Source organism: Trematomus bernacchii, unplaced genomic scaffold, assembly GCF_902827165.1.
Source record: "Trematomus bernacchii unplaced genomic scaffold, fTreBer1.1, whole genome shotgun sequence".
In the NCBI taxonomy this organism is placed as follows: Eukaryota; Metazoa; Chordata; class Actinopteri; order Perciformes; family Nototheniidae; genus Trematomus; species Trematomus bernacchii.
Genome location: NW_022988066.1, coordinates 7,351,544 through 7,371,270, shown reverse-complemented (window position 1 = coordinate 7,371,270; position 19,727 = coordinate 7,351,544). Strand labels below are relative to the sequence as shown.

Here is a 19,727-nt window from a genome sequence, read left to right as displayed (position 1 = left end):
GTCATGTATTACATTAAATAAAATATCATCTTGCATATCATCTCATGTTGGGATATCAGTAAATACAATTATATACTAGAAATATAATTGATAACTGTACACTGTTGGATAGAGCATAAATACATTCAATAGTTCATTTAGAGCTCATATGCCATCATAAGCATGTTTTCATCTTCATGTGTGTTAACTTAGGGATTAAAAATACAGATTTTTGTACAAATGATAGCTTCAACACATATTATAAAATGTATTTCATGTTAGTCGAACATAAACACATTTCCATTATATATCTAGGTCCTGCAAGTTGCCCCAGCTGGGTCCCACCTTGACTTTGGCCTTCATCTTTACGTACAGTTTTACTGCCGACTCCATCTCCCTCTTCACTATATGAGCAACCTGACAGAAATACAAAGAATGATGTTTATGTATGGGCTTTTCCAGTTTCTCTATATATAGTCTACATTACTCAAAACGAACAAATTGTTATCTTTCATCACAGGCTAATCATTTACTGCAAACATGCTGTATCATATCAGGGCCCTGTTCTTTATTTAGTGAAATGAGACTTATCAATGCATACATACAACTGTAACTAACCTGTTAAACTACTATAAAATACTTACCAAACACTACTGATGATTTAACAATCCAAATATTACTGTTCCTACCTGTATGAGGTCTTCCTCTGTGGTTTCATAGATGAGCTCATCATGCAGCTGCAGTACAAAGTAGGCTCCTCTGAGTGGAGATGTTCGCACCCTGCGATTACTGCTGGCTGTATAACAGACATCATATAACGTGGTTAATCTGCAGACTTCGTAAGATCTATTTTTGCATGTCGAGTATACATAATGGGAAAATAAGATTTAAGTCACCTGAATGTGTGTGCTGGTGAGAGAGGGGAGCTGCAGGATATGTTTTTCGTAGTCGTTTCTGGATGTTCACGGTGGCAAGTTTCACAATGTCTGCTGCTGAACCCTGCACAGTTGTGTTTACTGCCTGACGCTCTGCCTGAAGACACAGGTCGGTAATGTAGTCAATTAAATAATCACACTTTAATTAAACATTGCCCATCTTACAAATAAACAATGTAAAGTTCCCGTGAAGAACGTGCTTACATGCCCTTTGACGTGCGCATTGGAGTTAGTGATCTCAGGTAGGTACCTCCTGCGGCCCATCAGTGTCTGAACATAGCCGTTTTTTATACAGTTCTTCACAGTTTCTCTCAGAAAAGCATTGATCCCTGAAACATAAGACAAGGCATGGATACTTCATTTCTGTTCCCTGTACTTCTGTATTTCTAATGATTATACCCTCTTTTATAAAAGTACTAAATGTAGAAAACTGCAAACAATGCTTGGGATTACATAATGAACAATTCATTTTTGTAGGATTGTTACCGCGACAAACTGCAAAATATTAAAATGCACAAACAATTTATAACAATGACAATTAAACAGCAGTGTATACCTTTGTATCGAGCCTTAAAACTCTCGATGTAGCAGGCCGCGTCGTTCTCCTCCACTCCCATTTGCTCCCCCAAAGACTTAGCTCCCATCCCATAGATAATGCCATAGCAAATCTGCAAAGACAACAGCCGTGAGAATGCATGCGGGTCCATGTGACCGTCTCTCTCCTGCCTAGCTGTACCTGTTTGGCCTGTTGTCGGAGGTTGTCGTTCACAGACTCGGGGTCAATGCTTTTCCACTCGGCAGCGATGCAGCGAAACACGTCTGCTCCTCCATTCAGCACCTGCCAATGCCCACGGTTCATTTTAATTTACATGTTTTTTTATGTTAGTTATGTGATGTTTCCTTGCTTTTTACTGACTTGCAGTAGGCGTTGATCCTTAGAGAGGTGAGCCAACACTCTCAACTCCAGCTGAGAATAATCAGCTGCCAATATCATCCCACCTACAGCACAGTACAGAGAGACACAGCTGGTAGAGCAGTCTGAGACAAGGTTGCAGACAGTAAAGGTGACACAAAGCAACTATATCATTATAGTAACCTGAAAAGGGAACGAAGGCATGCCTCATGCTGACACAGAAGGCCGGGCCTTGTTCTGAGGCCACCGCAGAGCGTCTTTTCTTTCTGTATCAAAACAGTATGGGCATTAGTTGGACAAAAGTATTAACCTTAATGTAACTCCAGCCAAGTTTGGTGATTACTCATGGAATTCCAAACCATTCCCACCCACATACATAATGTAGTATGTTATTTGTTCACTTTAAATACCTAAAGTCTGTCTTTATCAATTGGTAAATGTTTTATTTCACTTTTAAACCCTATCTCAAACCAACATAGCAAAGGGGGATTTGCATTGCAGTGTTATAGGTGTATTATAAGTCATAGTCTTTGCAGAGATTTCCATATGACTGATTGTAGAAATATGAAAAACAAATGAAGGTGTATAGATGACTCAAATCCAGGCGTATCATCACAATCCATAAATAAACGTTAAAATTGAAATATGAATCTTTGGAAAATATAATCTTGTTTTTTTGTTTATATGCATCAGATATAAACTGAATATTGATTTATTGATGTTCACCTACCCTGTTTTGCCGTCTTGTGAAGGTGGGCTCTCCCCCACCACCGTGGGCATGGAAATCTCAAAGTCTTTGGGGACATTCTGTATGTTGGGCTCAGTGAAGCTCACTCTACCTGAAAACAGAATGAACTTGGTCAATGCACGCTGTAGTTCTACTTCAAATAAAAACAGTATCCAACAAAAGTATTAAATTACCAATGTCATTAAGGTGTGTCCACACACAGGCGCATTTAATGTTTGTGTGTGTGTATGTGTATTACCTGTGGCTGTGTGTGTCTGGGCGATGGGATATATTCTGTCCATGGCCAGTGTGTTGTGGTACTGCTTCTCCCGCTGCAGGGGGAACACCACCTTGGTCAGGGCGTTAGTGATCCGCCTCCACTCCAGGATCACACCTGGCAACGGGTGCAGAGGGCGAAGCTTCTCCAGAACATCCTACCAACCATTACAATTCGGTTTAAACAAAGTGGCACGTTATCTCACAAATATAACCTGATCTTCACACAACAGTTACAGTGTAATAACTTAAAGGTGTCACCTTGGTGGTGCTAAACTGTTTTCCAAGTCGTACTCTGCCGCCGCCTCGCCTGGTGTAGCCAAGAGTCTTCTTACTTTTGGATCCACCTACGTCACCGTTTGGAGGCAGGTGCAGCTCTAAAAACAACACCTATAGTACACACATGCATATGAGGACACATACGTTTGGAAATGGGAAGTTTTACTCTGCTGTATTATGCTGGGACAATGGTCAGACCTGTGCTATGTCGTCGATGCTGGTGAGGGAGAAGCTGTGTCCGGCCAGGTTGTAGGCCTGGGACTCCAGCGCTGAGAGTTTGGCTTGCATCACATGCTTTTGCCTTTCACACTCTTCAACACTGAAGCCCACTCCATTCAGCTCCAACAGAGCCAAAGACACCTGCGAGGGCATCTCAATGCTTCTGAATAAGTCTGTCACGAGCATTTAAAAACATTAAAAAAGGTTAAATTACGTATATTTTACACACTTATATCTATACTCTGGAAATGTATGAATGTCTGTTAGAGTGTTTAATAATAATAACAATAATAATAATAGATTCAATTTGTATAGCGCCTTTCAAGGGACCCAAGGCCCCTTTACATGGTGAACAAACAAACAAACAAACAAAAGGGGCAAATAATAAAGTACAAATTAAATAAATAGCAGTAGGAGTGGAAGCAGGGGGACTGTGATGGGTTAGGGGTCAAAGGCCATGGTGAACAGGTGAGTTTTTAATGATGACTTGAAGATGTCCAATATATATATACTCTTTATACCAAGCATGCCGTCTTTCTCTAGCAGGCCGGTCAGATGGTTCATGACAGCGAGTACGAGCACGCTCTTGGTTGCTGCCCTAACACGAGGATCGTGTGCATGCGGGTTTCCAAGTCCGCCCAGCAGAGGCAACTCTTCAGGACAGTAGACCGTCACCATGTTGGGTAGAGTCCTCTCCTCACTGCCAGGGTCCAACAGCCAGCACGCAACCTGTGGCAGACAATCAAAACAACTTTGATAAAGTGTCCGAATCACATTTCATAGCAGAAAAGGTTCTTATCAACTTTCAGGTTTTTCTTAAACGTTCATTTAAAGTCCCTATTGTGGAGGAAATTCTAATTCCCTTAAGAGAAACTGATAAATGATTCATGGACAAAGTTTGTCTTTTGCTATATTTAATAAAGTAATAGAGAAAGTTTATATACAATTGAAATCGATCTCAAACCCAGGAACAGAGCAAATTCATCCTCAAAGGATAAAATGGCGTTGCACCCCGAACACAGCTTACACTATATAGTAGAGAAAATAGCCAACTGGTCTCACCCATCAATTCTCTTAGGCATTGTCTAAACATCCCCACCATTAAAGCATAAAACCCCACAGTCCTTAACCATTTGCAAATCCACCTTTTGCCCTTCCTGAAATGTAAATCCTAAACATATGTCTCTGTTAAACACATTGAGGACTAAAAAATACGATTTAAACGAGTAAAAGGCAATCAGAGTATAAGACATCATCTATATATATTATTTAAATGATTATATGAACATTTGACACGACACCTATGTATAGATTATGTTTATGATTTTAGCACTGTTCAAATTATTCTGATGGCAAACCGTGTTTATAGAAAACCGACTGCAGTGACACTGATCATAAGAGTCAAAAAAGTCATAGGTGTGTGAGAATGTCAGTCAGAGGTATTAAATGAAATCCCATCGAGCATGATTTCCCTCACCTTGGGATCTTCACAGTTTCCCTCCAAGCTGATGCCACAACTCATGACCAGCGTCTTGTACACCTGGATGATGTCCCACGTGACGACCACACCTCCTGTTGGAGCTGTAGGCGTCCTGCTCAGACCGGCCTTCACCTGCTGCAGCCTCTCACTCACTGGCAAATCATCATCCAGAGGGGGAGGGGCCAGACTGGCGCTCAAACCTGAGGTGGAAAAGACATCAGAATCAGAATCACACATTCAAGGAATTTGCTTTGGTGTCTAATGGTGCAAACATACACAATCTAAGAAAATAAGTTGTATGTATGTGTGTGTATAATACCTTTGCTCTGCTCTTGCTGCAGAGACACGTAGTAGGCATCTCTTGCCCCCCAGCAGACAGACAGTCCAATCAACACCAGTCCATCCCTGTCTATTATTGGAAAACCATCGTCCCTGTGGAGCCTCTGGTTAGCTGCTGATGCTGCACACACACAACACAGGCATGGATGAGGACATTGCATACAGCATGGGCTTTGCTTATAATGTTTAAAATGTATCATGATATGATAATGTATTAGATAATCATGCAAAAACACAAATGCAAGGGAGACTTGTCCAAGCAAAACTAGATATATTCAATCACTGGGTTAGCGCTTGGCAAAAACAGGTATCATATTTAACTGTCAGTTATTAATTACCTCTCTTATGTTTCCCTCCTATTTCCTCCTCAGTTTGATTACTGTGCTCCCTCTTCTCACAGGCCAAAGCCAGAGAGTACCGCTCCTTTGTTTTCCACTCATTGATGAAAGTGTTGAAGAGGCGCCTGTCACTTGCCACGTCTACAATGGAGAAGGCCCCTGAGCTGCTAGAACCGAGCGATGTATCCTGGGACAGCTGAAGTGAGAAGCCTTCATCAGTCACAGGTGATTCAGCATCAGAGGGGAGCTTCACCCGGGGGGGCGGGGAAGCAGGACCTCCGGGAGGGCTTAGGTTCTGGTCACTGTGTAGCAAGAGTTTTGTTCTAGCCCTCGAGCGTGTAACAGTGTTGGGTTTCTGTCCCCGCTGGTGTTCGTGGGAGCGATCTGATGTAGAATTAGGCTGTTCAGTGTCAGCTTCTGATAGATCTCTACTGTGTCCCGGGCCAGATGTAGGACATTTTGTGATCACTTGTTTTTGTAGCAGTCGAGTTGAGGGAGTCGACTGTTTGATTGGCTTAGCGATGAGAGGTGACTGCACAGATGACGTCGTCATTTTTACTCTTGGTGTGACAGGTGGAGTTTCCTGCGTAGGGGGAATAAGATCACCGGCAGAGCCTGGTCTCTCCGTTACATTCTCACTGTCACGTCTTGAGGGTTGTTCCTCCCGAGAATCATTCTCAGCAACAACAGCTTTTGACTTTGCTCCTTTTCTCTCCACCTGTATTGAGGTCTGAGGTGGATCTGGAACTTCTGCTGTATTTGCAGCATGTTTGAGTGTATGGGTTGTCAGGTGGCCGGTTATAGTGTTTTGCCAGGGCTGGTCAGACATACTAGGCCAGCGGTCAAAGATGTCTTGCAAACCAGGGCTGCAGTCAAAACAGCTTTCAGGTGCGTTTTGGACTTCTGAGTGATTTAAAACGGCCTTATCTAACAAGACAGCATTTATTTCTCCTTTCTTTACGTGTGTCTCTCCTTGCTTCCCATTTTCACCCTGTTCATTGATTGTTTCCTGTCTCTTGCCTGGTTTATTGTCACTCTGTGCATAACTATGCTGTTTATTTGTGTGTTTATTGCCTTGATTATTACTGGCGTTTTCCTTGTCATGCTCATTTTGATTTGTGGTAGTAGTTGTAGTAGTGGGTTGTGGCTTTGTCTGACGGAGTCTGGGTTGTGATTCTGACATCTGAACATTGTCTGTGTTGGGTTGCTGAGCTTTCTGACGAGTGGCCCCTTGAGCTCTCTCTGTGTGTTTGAGCAAGCTCTGCCTCTCCAGAAAGTGTTCCCCCACCATCAGCGAGTCGCCCCACTCTGACAGGTTGAAGGAGGACTCGCCCCATTGGACCGCCTCCTGATTTTCAGCCTCCTGATTTGCGAGAAGCTCACTGCGTCTCCGCTCCTGGCTCGATGGAAGAGGGTTTATGATCTCCTGGCCAACAGGCTCCTCTTCGTCTGATTGGTCGAGACCAGCCAGCAGAGAGCTGTCGTACAGGCTGTCGAACAGGAAGCTACTGCTCCTGTTAACACTCTCAGAGGCAGCCTCCTCATCGCCGCCTTCATCCTTATCTTCGACTACATTATCCCCCCATGGACCAGGGGAATTCTGTAAAAACAATATTTGATTTTTAAACCACTTGAACGTGTATATAATATAAGAATAAAAGAATGGATTATTCTGGATACTCACCTGGTTGCTGGTGTTGAGAATGAGCTCCATTTCACTATCTGTGATAGAAACATTGAATCTTGGACATGCATCAACTGGGGCTTCAAGATGTCCCTCACTTTTGTCCTGATTGATTTCTACAGCTGTCTTTATCACATCCTCTATCATTTCTGTTTCTACTGTTTGACTCGTACCTCTATCAATCCCATCTCTGTGTTGGAATGCCGGTTGAACAATCATTCTTTCTGTCTGAGTGTCCAATTCAAAGCTGTCACCGAAACTCTCCTCTCCTTTTTTAACATCTCCCTCAGCTTCTCCTGCGTACAGCTCAGGAGATGAAAAGGTATCTACCTCTCCACCATCCATCCTTCTTCGCTTAGCCTCAGGAGAGAATAAGGGAACAGAGGCGGGAGAGACAATGAGGGGATTGTCTAACATATCTGCATCTGAAGGTGAAGAAATACCAGGAGGGGTTTTCTCCAAGGGGTCAGGAACACTAACTGCTGAAGTCACCTGGCCTGCAGGCGCTGAGGGTATTGAGTGTGATGTCTCTGCAGGCGCTACGTTATTTTGTAGGCTTTTGTCAGTTTGTATAGAGTTGAGGACTTTGCTTAAGGCTCTCGAGTGCTTCAGTCTACGTGGGTGCACAGGTGAGGCAGCAAGGCCATCTGATGTCCTTACAGGAACGATGTGTTGTTCTTCTACTCGTGATACTGGAGCTCTGAACCGAGGAGGAGGCATAGGGGAGAGAGAGGGCTGAGGACGTAGCATCGGTAGAGGCAGGGGGCTGGATATGATATCAGCTAATTCCTGGGTCAGGCTCCTTTCAGGGACAGGACGGTTGGCCTGAGGACTCTCTGGTCTGATTGAGACAATCTCTGATTTACTCTTCTCTCCTTCTTTTTGCTCGGATTTCTTCTGCTCTTCCCCACCTTGCTTCGGCCTCGTCTGCTTTTGCCTTTCTCTTTTTTCATCTGGATCTTCTGTATTGTTTGCCGTTAATATTTTGTCATTTGTCTCATCATTTTTTGTACCTTTGCTTCTTTCTACTTGCACTCCATTCATAGTTTTTCTGTTGTCTGTCCTATTTAATTGTCTGTGCTCCTCTGGTTTTCTGTTTACCACCCTGACTTGGAACTTTGACCCCTGCTCTCTTTTGTCTTTTTCTTCCTCCATTTTCCTTTCAGACATCCCTTTCTCACGTTTGTTTTTCTCCTCACTCTCCTCTCCATGTCTTTCAATATCTCTGCTTTTCTCAATCTTGTCTCCTTGCTGGGGATCTTTGTTGTCGTCAACCTGTGCTTCATGTGAGCTCAAATCTGATGCAGTTGAGGTGTCTGAGTCGCCAGGGCTGTTTACGGCAGGAGCTCCAGGAGGAAGGGTTGTCGGGTCCCACTGAACTCCTAAGCGGGCCAGGTCTTCCTGAAGGAGGAGCCTCGCTTCAGAAACAATCTCAACGGCGGCCTCCTGTTCCGTCAGGGCCCGACCCCCGGTGACCCAGACGCAGCGGAGGCTCTGTCTCTCTGCTGCCTCCACCTCACTCTCATCCACTGCACGCTTAGAGCTGAGGAACAAAGATAGACCGGGAAAAATGTGCTTTTCATCTGGGGTCATGTTTCAGAGAGATTAATGCTGTTTGCTTATACTACAGTTGCACATACTTTATGCATGCTTAAGGCTTAAGAGGATGTAATGGGAATGTACCTGCTTCTATCACCATGACCTTTTCAAAATAAAGGAGTTGGTGTATTTTAAAATAGTGTTGTCAAGAGTAAAGCCTGCACAATCCAAAAGCATTTGTTAAATATGTGCCTGAATTTGTGTCTTTACTTTTTACAATTTACATGTCGAGTTCTTTTTTGGGAAATATTTAATTCATATTTATTATATTTAATCAAATCATATTAAATAATCAATCAATTCACTGTTGACCCTTCGTTATTTTGCGAATAGGTTGTATTCAATAGAGACAAACAAGTTAGTTCATTCAAAAAAAGATCAATATGAATGCCAGCATTTATAATTTCCCTTTGATAAACACATTTAAAAGTAGTACATGGAGTAGGTTTTAGTTTTTTCCGTATGATGTTAATTATAATAATTATAATGTTCAGTCTGTGTGCTGTAAAGAGAGTCATATCCTTTTAAATAATATGTGTGTAAATCTGAAATGTAAACACAAGCAAACAAACACACACCTACCTCTTAAAAGGGATAGCATTCCTCAAGGCTTTCTCTACATCAGCTACAGTAGCCCTGGCGAGCTCAGCGACAGTACAGAGGCCTTGTGCGTACACTGCTCTGGCTCGTGTGGCGTTCAGGAGAGAAACCCTGACGAGGTCCACCAGCTCCCTCTGGACTCCGAAGCTCAGCCTGGTCTGGAACTGGGACAACAGCAGCTCCATGTTGTGCCAGCCCAGACGCTTGCAGAAAACTGTTACCATACCTGAAGGGATGGCAATGAGGCAGAGTGTTATAGCGTATGAGCATTTGATTTAGAGTCATTGAAATACTACAGTTTTATTATTATGCTGCTGTGTTTATTGTATCTTTGTAACTCTGGCACAACAATTTCCTTCGGGATAAATAAAGTCCTATCTTATCTTATCTTATCTGACTCTGTAATTCACTAGAATCTTCTAAACCCTGTCACAGTAACTTAATGCAAGAAGCATAGGCACTTTACGTGGCTCTGAAGGAAGTATATAGGTGCCGAAACATCAGCTAATGGATTAAAGTCTATGCTGTATATATGGGGCATTCTACCGAATTAGTACAAAGTCCCACAACAAGAAAAACTATTTAACAAAACAATTAAGTATTCAGACATAGATATTTACTAAGAATATGTTATGGTCTATTTAAACACAAGGCATTACATTATATAGTGATAAGCTTAATATATACAAAAACATCATTTATAGGATACTTTCTATTGGGAAGTAGCTGTCCCCAACCCTGACATCTACATTTCATGTTCTGTAAATAACACTTAAAGGTGGGGTAGGTAATTTTGAGAAACCGGCTCGAGATCGCTAGAATTTGAAAATACACAACCGGAGAAAATCTGCCACTTCCTTATAGAGCCCCTCCTCCAACACACACGAACGCGCACATGACCAATGAGGGCACGAGATAAGTTTGTGCACAGATGGAAGGCTGACAGGCTGACAGGCAGGTAGGCCATCCAGTTATTTTAGCCGGGCCGGCTAAAATGATTGGTCGTACTTTTTACAGTATTACGGCTTCCACAGATGAAATTTTTTTATGGATATTTTGTCAAAGCACTTAAGATATTCATTGCTATCGGGATGTTAAGAGCATTCCATGGAATATAACAAAAAGTGTATCTCGAGCCGGTTTCTCAAACTTACCTACCCCACCTTTAAAACATTTTGTTTTATTTTTGTTCAATGGTGTATTTAGAAGATCTTTATGATTACATTCAAACAGAAGTTGGAATATTTAGATTTATTGTGGGTATCATTTTTTAATAAAAAAACTATACTCAAAAAATCATGTCCCCAGTTTTCATGTCACTACCAAAATGCAAGGGGTTTTAGTCCAATGGCTGAGCCTGGTTTTTAGCCACACCCCTGCATTTTTGACAAGGCAGTGACACTGCATCCCTGTTCCTCATGGCTGAATGGCAAGTAGCTAGATCCCATACTTTTGATATAAATCTGTTCCAAAATCAGATAATCAGCGTGTAACCTTAAGAATTGTCACTACCGAACACCTCTTCAAAAACGTGTATGCTAGCCTAGTACTTGCTAGCATTCTTTAGTTATGCTGAATTTTAGCTAGAATCGTCACTACCGAAACAGTCACTACCGAAACATATGGTTACGTTTCGGTAATTGACATGATCGTTTCAGTAGTGACAAAATTGAATGGTAAGCAGGTAAATCCCATAGGTTTGAAATAAATGTGTTTTAAAGTCTGAAAATGAGTGTGTTACTTTAAAGGTCTCCTATTATACTATTTTTAGGCATATATTATAGGTCTCAGATATATAAAAAAACATGTCTATGAAGTGTTTTTCTCAAAATACCAAACAGATCATGCATCCCCTCTATTTCAGCCTGTTACTAAAGTGCTGATTCTGGGTCAGTAGCTTCAAACATTCACACTTCAACATAAGGCATGTTATGAGTTAAGATTAAGCAATAAGGTTGAGGGAATATGATACAACCTTGAGAACAAAATACTGTGGTCACTACCGAAACACTGGATGTTTTGTAAAAAATAAAGTATATTGAGTTATCAACTAAAATGATATGACACTGCTTGGTTTAATGTATGTTCAATTTCAACAATCATCAACTCTGGAATCAATATGATCAGTATTATGCATTTTACAAAGAAAGTTTGCATTATGATTTTTATGAATTGCATAAATTGAACTTTGAAATTTGATAAAAAATTAAATTGCATTGATTTAATTGTGAAAACCCTCAAGAAATATTTGTTTAAATACTATTTAGAGAAGGGAAGGTAAAACAATCTTAACAGGTTAATATAATACTGTTTTACTACAGTGTATTTACTAGGTTTCGGTAGTGACCATGTTTGGTAGAGGAAGAACATTCCAATACAGTCTGAAAATACGATATAAAAATGTACGGTTCTTTTACTAGATATGTGTAATTTAGATATGGTACAAAATATATATGGACAAAGTTCTGGGAAAGAAACATACAACATTTCAAAACTGTTCCAACCTGACTTTGCACCAATTCGGTAGAATGGCCCATATACGTCAGTCTAAAGTGCTCCTGCTTCTTGCATCAAGTTACTGCTCTCCCTTTTTAATGTAAAGTTGTGTGTGTAATTCACAGTCGGTATATGCTACAGGGTAACCTGTCCGGTGTTGGAGTCCTTAGAGACGCTCTGCATTACTCTTGAGCATTTACCTGCATACGTAGAAGCAGACTGCTGAAGAGACTGTAACTGCCCCCGATTGCAGTTGTATTTGGAAGCCACTGTTCCCAAAGGCACCTCATTCACCAGATCATGTAGCACAATGGTGGTGAAGAATCTGCAAGGAGTTCAGTAACGTTTTAGTTCAAATACGGAAAACAATGTGACTTTTTTCCTATACCATGATAGAATTGATCTTACATAAGTGCATTACCGTTTATGTATGGCCATCTGTCTACGCTGCTTCTCTGTCTTGGCGACCAGTTTGCCTGTGACAGATCTTGCGAGGAAGCCTTCCTGGATGCCCACCAGCTCCGCTACTCTCTTCATCGATGACGAGAGCTGTTCCCACAGACAGAAGAACTGGTACCAATCTATGGTTGTCCACTCTGCGTACAACGGGGTGATCTGAGGGGAATTTGGACATAGAATTTCAAATACTGTGCATTTTAGGATGGGATACTTTTGGTATGGTTTAGAGGTAGAATTAAGATTAGGTTACTATTAGGAATGTATGGCTACACCATACATTTAGGGATAAAAGTTGACAAAGTTTTAAGCAAATAATAAAACAATATCTGTGCTTGTGTACCAGATACAGAATGTGCAAGTCATTTTCCAGTACGAAGCCCTTCATAGCCCGCTGGAGATCTGCAAATATTCCCAGAGCCTCAGGAGGGGAGAGGGAGGAGGAGAGGGTGGCAGCACCTAGTTGGGTCGGACAGTACCGCTCCTCTGGGTACGGCAAAGACATTGGGATAGACATAGTATATATTTATTTAAAAGGTGGTTAAGTTTATACTCTGGTTTTACACTTTGTGCACATATTCCAATCTGAAAAATGAAGGACACTTGTGTACCAGTGGTTCAATTTGTTGCTAAAAGTCTACTTTAATTGTGTGTACAGATATCCAATACCTTGTCCTTCCTTCTGGATACTGATGAATTCGTTCTCCATCAGCCATTCTACAGAGGCCTCAATAGCGCCTTTGTTGGTCTCTTCAGTTGATTCTTTTTTGCCATCACATTTTATGCTGGCAGCCAGAAGTGAGCACAAAGCATATGACCTCACATCCTGTGGCGTGCTGGCTACACCTCCGACAATGATCTGCAAGTTGGGTTGATTCAATAAATGTTACATTAATAGAGGTAAACTAAATGTACTTTATATTAACGGTCTCCATAGGATGAGAACAGTTTTATTTAAGAAGTATTTGTTTTGATCTAAATTCGACATATAAATCATTTCATAGGGTGCCAAGTCGATTTAGATGTCAGCCATACCTCCAGGATGGCTCTCAGCATGCTGGTGGTGACGCCCTCTCCCTCTCTTCTCACCAGGCAGCTGCTGATTGGCTGAAGAGTACCCGTAAGGAGAGTAATTCCTTTCTGACGCTCTATCTCCTTACACACCAGCACACTCTCACCTGAAAGAAGACGAATAAAATGATGTGAGGCCAAAAGAGAGATCTATTTTAATTCACTTTTCTACTTATATGAGGCCAAATACTATGACTGAATGTTGTTGTCTCATTTTGTTTCTCTTTGTCCCTTTTTTCCTCTTTACCTATAGTGTCTACTCCTTTTCTCCCTGCTCGTCCGGCCATCTGTTTGTACGTGAGCGGGTCCAACATGTGTCCGTTGAAGGTAGGGGATCGAATGATGACCCTGCGAGCGGGGAGATTGACCCCTGACGAGAGGGTAGAGGTGGCAGCGAGGACTCTGACCGTGCACTGACGAAAAGCTCCCTCCAACACATCGCGCTCATCAAAAGTCAAACCTAAAGAGACAGACTTGAACTTAGTTATATACACAGAAACATAGCCATTTATTTAGAAGTTTGTTGTGGTTAGTAAGAAATTCTTACCAGCGTGGTGGAAGGCCACCCCCCATGGCACAGTTCTCTGGAGGATGGGGTCTAAACCAGCTGGAGTTCTTCTCAGCTGGGCTACAACATCCACTAATCCATCCCGATCCAGACGCACTGCCTGAGGCTCTGCTTCGCCCTGACCACCTGAAAGGATGAGACCAGAATCAAGACTTCATTCACAAACAATACTTAGAACTTGACCTCAATTTTAAAGGTCCCCTATTATACTGTTTTTCATCAATATATCATAGGTCTCAGATATATACAAAACATGTCTCTGAAGTGTTTTGCTCGAAATACCAAACAGATCATGCATTGTAGCATCCCATAAACCCCTCTGTTCAGCCCTGTTTCAAAAGTGCTGATTCTCTGTCTGTTACTTTAGATCAGGGGTCTCCAACACGTCGATCAGGTGATAAGGTGGGTGGGTGTTACCTTGGTTGGTTATTGGCTAACGGTTACACAAGCCAAAAATCGTTATGACATATTAAAGTGGCCAAAATCTGATCAGCTCATTTTCAGACAGGTTTTTATAGAAATGGATCAGGACAAAAAGAGAGCAAATCTTTTTTCCTGAAACTTTCAGAATCTCTTTACACAGAGGGGACACATGTTTATGTATAGAAGACATGAACAAGTGGATTTTGCATAATAGGTGACCTTTAAATATAGAAAGTTCAAAATGTAAATTATTTTGTACCAGCATTTCTGAGGTTGTAGAATTCTCTGGCGATGCTGTCTGCCAGCTTCTCACACCAGTTCTTCGAGGGGCAGAACAGCAACACAGAGCGGCCCTCTCTCACAGTCTCATAGCACAAGCTCACTATGTGGTCATCATCGCCCTTTATGAATCACATGTATTACACACAACGCATGATTATATTACTGGTCAGAAAAGTAGGCATCATTCATTATGACACCCTCATTGGATGATATCTGAACTACACTCTCAGTTACCTTAATGTGGGGTAAAGGAGTAAACTTCCGGACCACAGAGAGGCTCTTGTCGTAGATGTTGCAGCCCACCTTGAAATGCTCCAGCAGGGGCACAGGTCTGTAGTCGGTCTGGTAAAGCTCTGCACCCAACCAGCCGGCCAGGAGGGAGAGGTTCGGCAAGGTGGCGCTCATACCTATGATCTGTACACCCTCAGAAAGAGACCTGCAGACAGAGAGGTACAGATTGACATCAGAGGAACTTTGTAGCTGTTAAACAATACAAATATAGACAAAATAAAGAAAACAAACCCAGTGGTGTTCTGCTTCTGCGAAATGTAACGGATTTTGGTTAAGAGTAGTTCCAGTAGGTATCCTCTTCCAGAATCTCCAACCATATGCAACTCATCAACCACAACCATACCTTGTAGTACAAAAAAAAAAATCACACTTTTCAAATTCATACTTCATGTTTTATACATAAAAAGAACCTACAGTTATCACTGGTCTGTTACCTAGTAGACCCATATTGTCCTCTTCAATGAGTCTGTTAACGAGAGAATTGGCTTTTTCTATGGTGCAAACAGCCACATCCAGTTTTGAGAACCCTCCAGCCGCCGAGGTGCTGCCCATATATCCCTCCACACGAACTCCAGCCTCTTCAAAAACACTCTATAGGGACACAGATAAAAGTTTGTTAGATGGAGATAAATACACATATGGACAACACAATTCTCATATTAACATGCATGTACTTTTCTGTCCATCTCTTCCTCACCTGAAGGTAGTGCATCTTCTCTTTGGCCACAGAGACAAATGGAAGAATGAAGAGAGCTTTTCTTTTGGTCTCTAATACACGCTTCAACATCAGCAGCTCTGCGACCAGAGTTTTTCCAGCGCTGGTGGGGGCTGAAAAAGAAGGAATCTAAAGCTGAAAATGACTGGCACTGGGAATCACTTTGTAAAGAGAGGTTCAGTTTCTTACCAGAGTATACCAGGTTTCCTCCCTGCAGAACCTGTCCAACAGTGAGGCACTGAGCCTGCCATTCGAACATGTGAGTCACTCCGTGTTTCTGGTAGCGCTCCAGGACAGGTTTTGGTAAGCCCCAACTGCATAACAGCAGCTTTTCAGCTTGTCCCGCGGGAGCACACAAGGCAACGCCTACAGTAAAAGTAAAAACGTCCTTTACATGTAGTATTTAATCAGACGTCTTTAGTACTGTGAAACATTGTATTTTTAGGAGAGCAAATTGGATTTTATATGGGAAAGATACATCTTATTTCAGAGTGAGGGCTGAGACTTCGTAGATGTATTTGGTTGTGAATGGGGTATTGAGCTCTGACTGTTAAGTGTTTAAAAGTATCAGTGGTTTTCAATTCTTTACATGTCCATTTTTTTTATTTTTGGCGGTAAAGGTGACAGCCCCGCACTAGGGCTGAAGTCGAATAGTCCATTTAGCTTAGGAACCTTCCTAACGGAGTGAAATGACCCGGAAGTCCCTCAGTGGCAGCCATGATAAGTGCCGTTCGAATTCTCTAGATGATAGGAAAGGAGGTTTCAAACTTCCTTTATAACCTCCTTTAGCTTAGGAACCACTGGACCTCCCTCACCGAAAGGAGAGGAGAAAATGCTGCCCCACAATGCCTTGCAGCCGCAGCATTTGCCGTCACATAACAGTCGGCCGTTCACGGAAACAACCGATTATGACCAAGAAATGATATCATGAAAGTTACGGTGCTTATTAAGCTTTTTAAAACGTATGTGGTAACTGCCAAAGTGCTTTGTTTTGAACGTTCATCAGTATTATAATCAAAAAGAGAAATATGAACGTTAGTTTTTACTGAAATTAGTCAACTGAAGTCAACATTTCACAGTCTTTACTGAGCTGTGTGGGGTTTGTTCAACTTTTAAAAGATGTTTGAATGGTGATATACACAGTGATAGATGTTAAGGAGTAACGTTTATAATAAATACATTTGTATTGATTTTAAGATCTTTTCATACAATCATACGTATTGGGATCATTTGTATTAATGTGGACCGGAGGGAGAGGGTGACGAGCATAAGTTTCACTTTCCTTTTTTATTTCAATTCCAACTTTGATCATGAAGAATATGTTTCTCTGTTGTCCACGTTCATAAAGCATAAAACAACAGCATCAGAGCATGGTGCAGAGTCTCTAGATGAGTTTACAGTAGTCCCTCGTTCTTATTATACATCCATGTTGTAGTCCGCTGTATAGAAAACTGTAGTTTCCATAGTTTCCCCACAGCAGCAGCAGACGCACATTTATGACGTCCGCTGGCGCATCATAAACACGTCGGATAGTGAAAGTGCAGTCGGATTCTCTAAAGTACCGCAGTCTCTTCTCCTAAGTCCTTTTGAATTCTGCTATCCACTATACCTTAACCTCATGACGTTTCACTCAGAGGTCAAGGAATAGACGATAGGGTTAGACGTTAGGAGCTGATTTTTGGATTATCCGACCGCAACCTAGGTGTCTCTGTGTCCTGGCTCTTTTTTGTCTTTTGTCTTGACACAATGTGCTATAATAAATATTTTCTTTCTTCACTTTCAGGAACTATTTAAATGTTCTGCTTATGTTGCAAATTCCTACATTGGATCTTGAAAAATTACAAAATGTTATTTAAAAACCCCAAGTAGTGGTCCCTGTCCCATTATATATCACAGCGATTGGGAGTCAGCTTAACAGTTGAATCCAGCAAAAGTCAACAACACAGAGAAACAGAAACAAATGTAAAAATATGAACCCTAAAAATTAAAAGGAGTGCAGGTACCTGGCTGAGGTAAAGTGTCATTCAGAGTAGTGAGGTCTAAACCACTGGGGACCGTGAGCACAGAGTGATTCTGTAATGACGACTGGAGTTTGGCTTTCTTCATGTTAGCCGCGAGGTGGGTGGGGCTGAACAAGATGTAGTCCCTCGAACCATCCGGAGATGGATCAGCATTCATATTTGACACACTTTGGTTGTTGCTACCAGGAGAGTTTTTTCTTCTGTGAGTACGTGCCTGCCTACTAAAACACACAAAGTAAGACAAATCACTTTTCAACAGAAAAAGATAGAGCCGGATAATTGAAACTAAAGAGAAAGTGGGCAAAGATGTGGAAGTTAAAACTCACTTTGTGGAGTTGCCTACTTGCCGACTGTTTTTTATTTCTTGACCGGAAAGCCCATTGATGCAGGCAGAAGCTGGGGGTGCCTTGGTATTGTCTGGGCCCCTCTGAGCACACCCCGCTTCCTCAGAGTCCTCGCTGAAGAGAAGCCGCTGTGCAAGATTTTTGCAGTCAGATCTCCATCCTGGTCTATTAGATTCACCACTACCCCCACAGACTCTTCCCTGGGGGCCGGGGGCTCTGTGGGGTAAAGTAAGGCCCCCGGGCTGAGGTGCTCTGTCAGTACGTACAGGGGCCAATGCCGCTGATGATGCTGCCTCTTCCTGTGCATTTCTGTTTCCTGTTGTTGGACATGCAGTGGTAATGGCAGGCTTCACGGGATCTACAGCATCCAACACCTGAAGCATTTCTTCATCTAAAGCTAAAGTGGATTCCCCCAGTGGAAACCCTGCTCCTCCATCCTACATTTAAGATGGAAAATAATACATGTCATTCGTATTTTATGTAGATGTGTAAAACAATAGGAGATGACAAAGTAGGAGAAATACTACCAAGCTGTCACACTCACTGTGCGGCTAATGTTTGTTTTGTCGGGTTTCTGCAACAGTGTGTCTCCGTCTGGTGGATCATCAGGAGCATGGAAACTATCATCAATAAAAAGGTGGTCAGCACATAACACACAAGACTGATGTGTATTAATAGACAAACATTGAAAGATGTCTCTAGGCAACAGGTCTGATCTGGTTCTAACTTTTCTTAATAATCCAACACTATTTAATTTAAGTGAAACTGGATTTAAACCTACCTTTTCTTCTTGATTTGGTGCTGCCCCATGTAGCTCTTCTTTTTCAGCGAAGGACCTGAGGTGCTCATACTGAAGATCTGCAGTTTTTGACAAACGAGTTAGTAGTTGGTTGTTCAATAACATGACATCAGTTTGACTCTAGACACAACTCTTTTAAAATCTATATTTAACAAGGTGTATACAAAGTAAGGAAGCGATCAAGCGAAAACAACTGTGCCCGGATGATTTATTATTTATGTTGCTACGTGTAAACAATTCATGCAGCGGTTTACAAATGTAAAATCAAAAAGTCCGCCGAAGAGCCGCCTTGGTGCTCTACAAAAACAGTCCGACGGGATAAAGCTTTGAATACAAAGGTTCCTAAGCACTCTGGGCCTACCAATACAAAAGGAAACATATTAGAAACGGGCAGAAGCATTACAATCATGGAAATCGTATCGGCCATCGTTTACAAACTGGCCTTAATAACTGTACATGTGTGAGGTGGACACAATGTAGTGAAAAGTATTTACAATTTAAATATATTGCTGAACTGTCAAAGGTAACAGTTATGCAACCACAGCTTATGTTCAGTAGTTCCTGAGTTTGTAAATAAAGTTAAAGTCAATAAAGATCAATTGTTTAAACTAAACTGTATTGATAAATAAAGTTTATGAATAATCACTTGTAGCTGCATTGCTAAACAGTTTATGAATTGTCAGCAGCTACATTGATTATGCAGGTTATGAATTGTCATTATCAGACTGCATTGACACATATTTGTATGTGAATTATCAGCAGTAAGCTGCATTGATAAAGTGTATGATTGTATCAGTAGCACCTGCTTAATACAGTGTGTGAATTGTCAGTAGTTAATGCATTGTTAAACAGTTTATGACAAGTCAGTAGTAGGTGCATTGTTAAACAGTTTA

General features: G+C 41.7%; 1 protein-coding gene across 3 annotated transcripts; it reads right to left on the bottom strand.

Moving 5' to 3' along the window:
- Positions 1–25: 25 nt before the first annotated feature.
- Positions 26–19,089, bottom strand: polq (polymerase (DNA directed), theta). 3 transcript variants are annotated; one of them, XM_034120832.1, is made up of 35 exons: positions 18,817–19,089; positions 18,580–18,655; positions 18,018–18,472; positions 17,674–17,912; positions 15,860–16,036; positions 15,653–15,783; positions 15,390–15,546; positions 15,187–15,298; positions 14,899–15,100; positions 14,642–14,783; positions 13,939–14,085; positions 13,639–13,851; positions 13,356–13,498; positions 12,990–13,179; positions 12,664–12,806; positions 12,286–12,479; positions 12,065–12,189; positions 9,351–9,594; positions 7,170–8,712; positions 5,486–7,085; positions 5,128–5,268; positions 4,806–5,008; positions 3,850–4,057; positions 3,308–3,501; positions 3,092–3,220; positions 2,814–2,988; positions 2,558–2,666; positions 2,011–2,093; positions 1,831–1,913; positions 1,651–1,752; positions 1,471–1,582; positions 1,119–1,243; positions 876–1,011; positions 669–775; positions 26–396 (listed from the first exon to the last, which is right to left on the bottom strand). In XM_034120832.1, exons 1-35 carry the CDS (start codon positions 18,882–18,884, stop codon positions 283–285), a joined length of 8,322 nt encoding a protein of 2,773 aa, XP_033976723.1. In that variant the 5' UTR covers positions 18,885–19,089; the 3' UTR covers positions 26–282. The 3 variants fall into 3 exon arrangements, with proteins under 3 accessions (XP_033976723.1, XP_033976724.1, XP_033976722.1); XM_034120833.1 differs by having other exon boundaries at positions 17,674–17,909; XM_034120831.1 differs by having other exon boundaries at positions 5,486–8,712.
- Between the last annotated feature and the right edge of the window lie 638 nt (positions 19,090–19,727).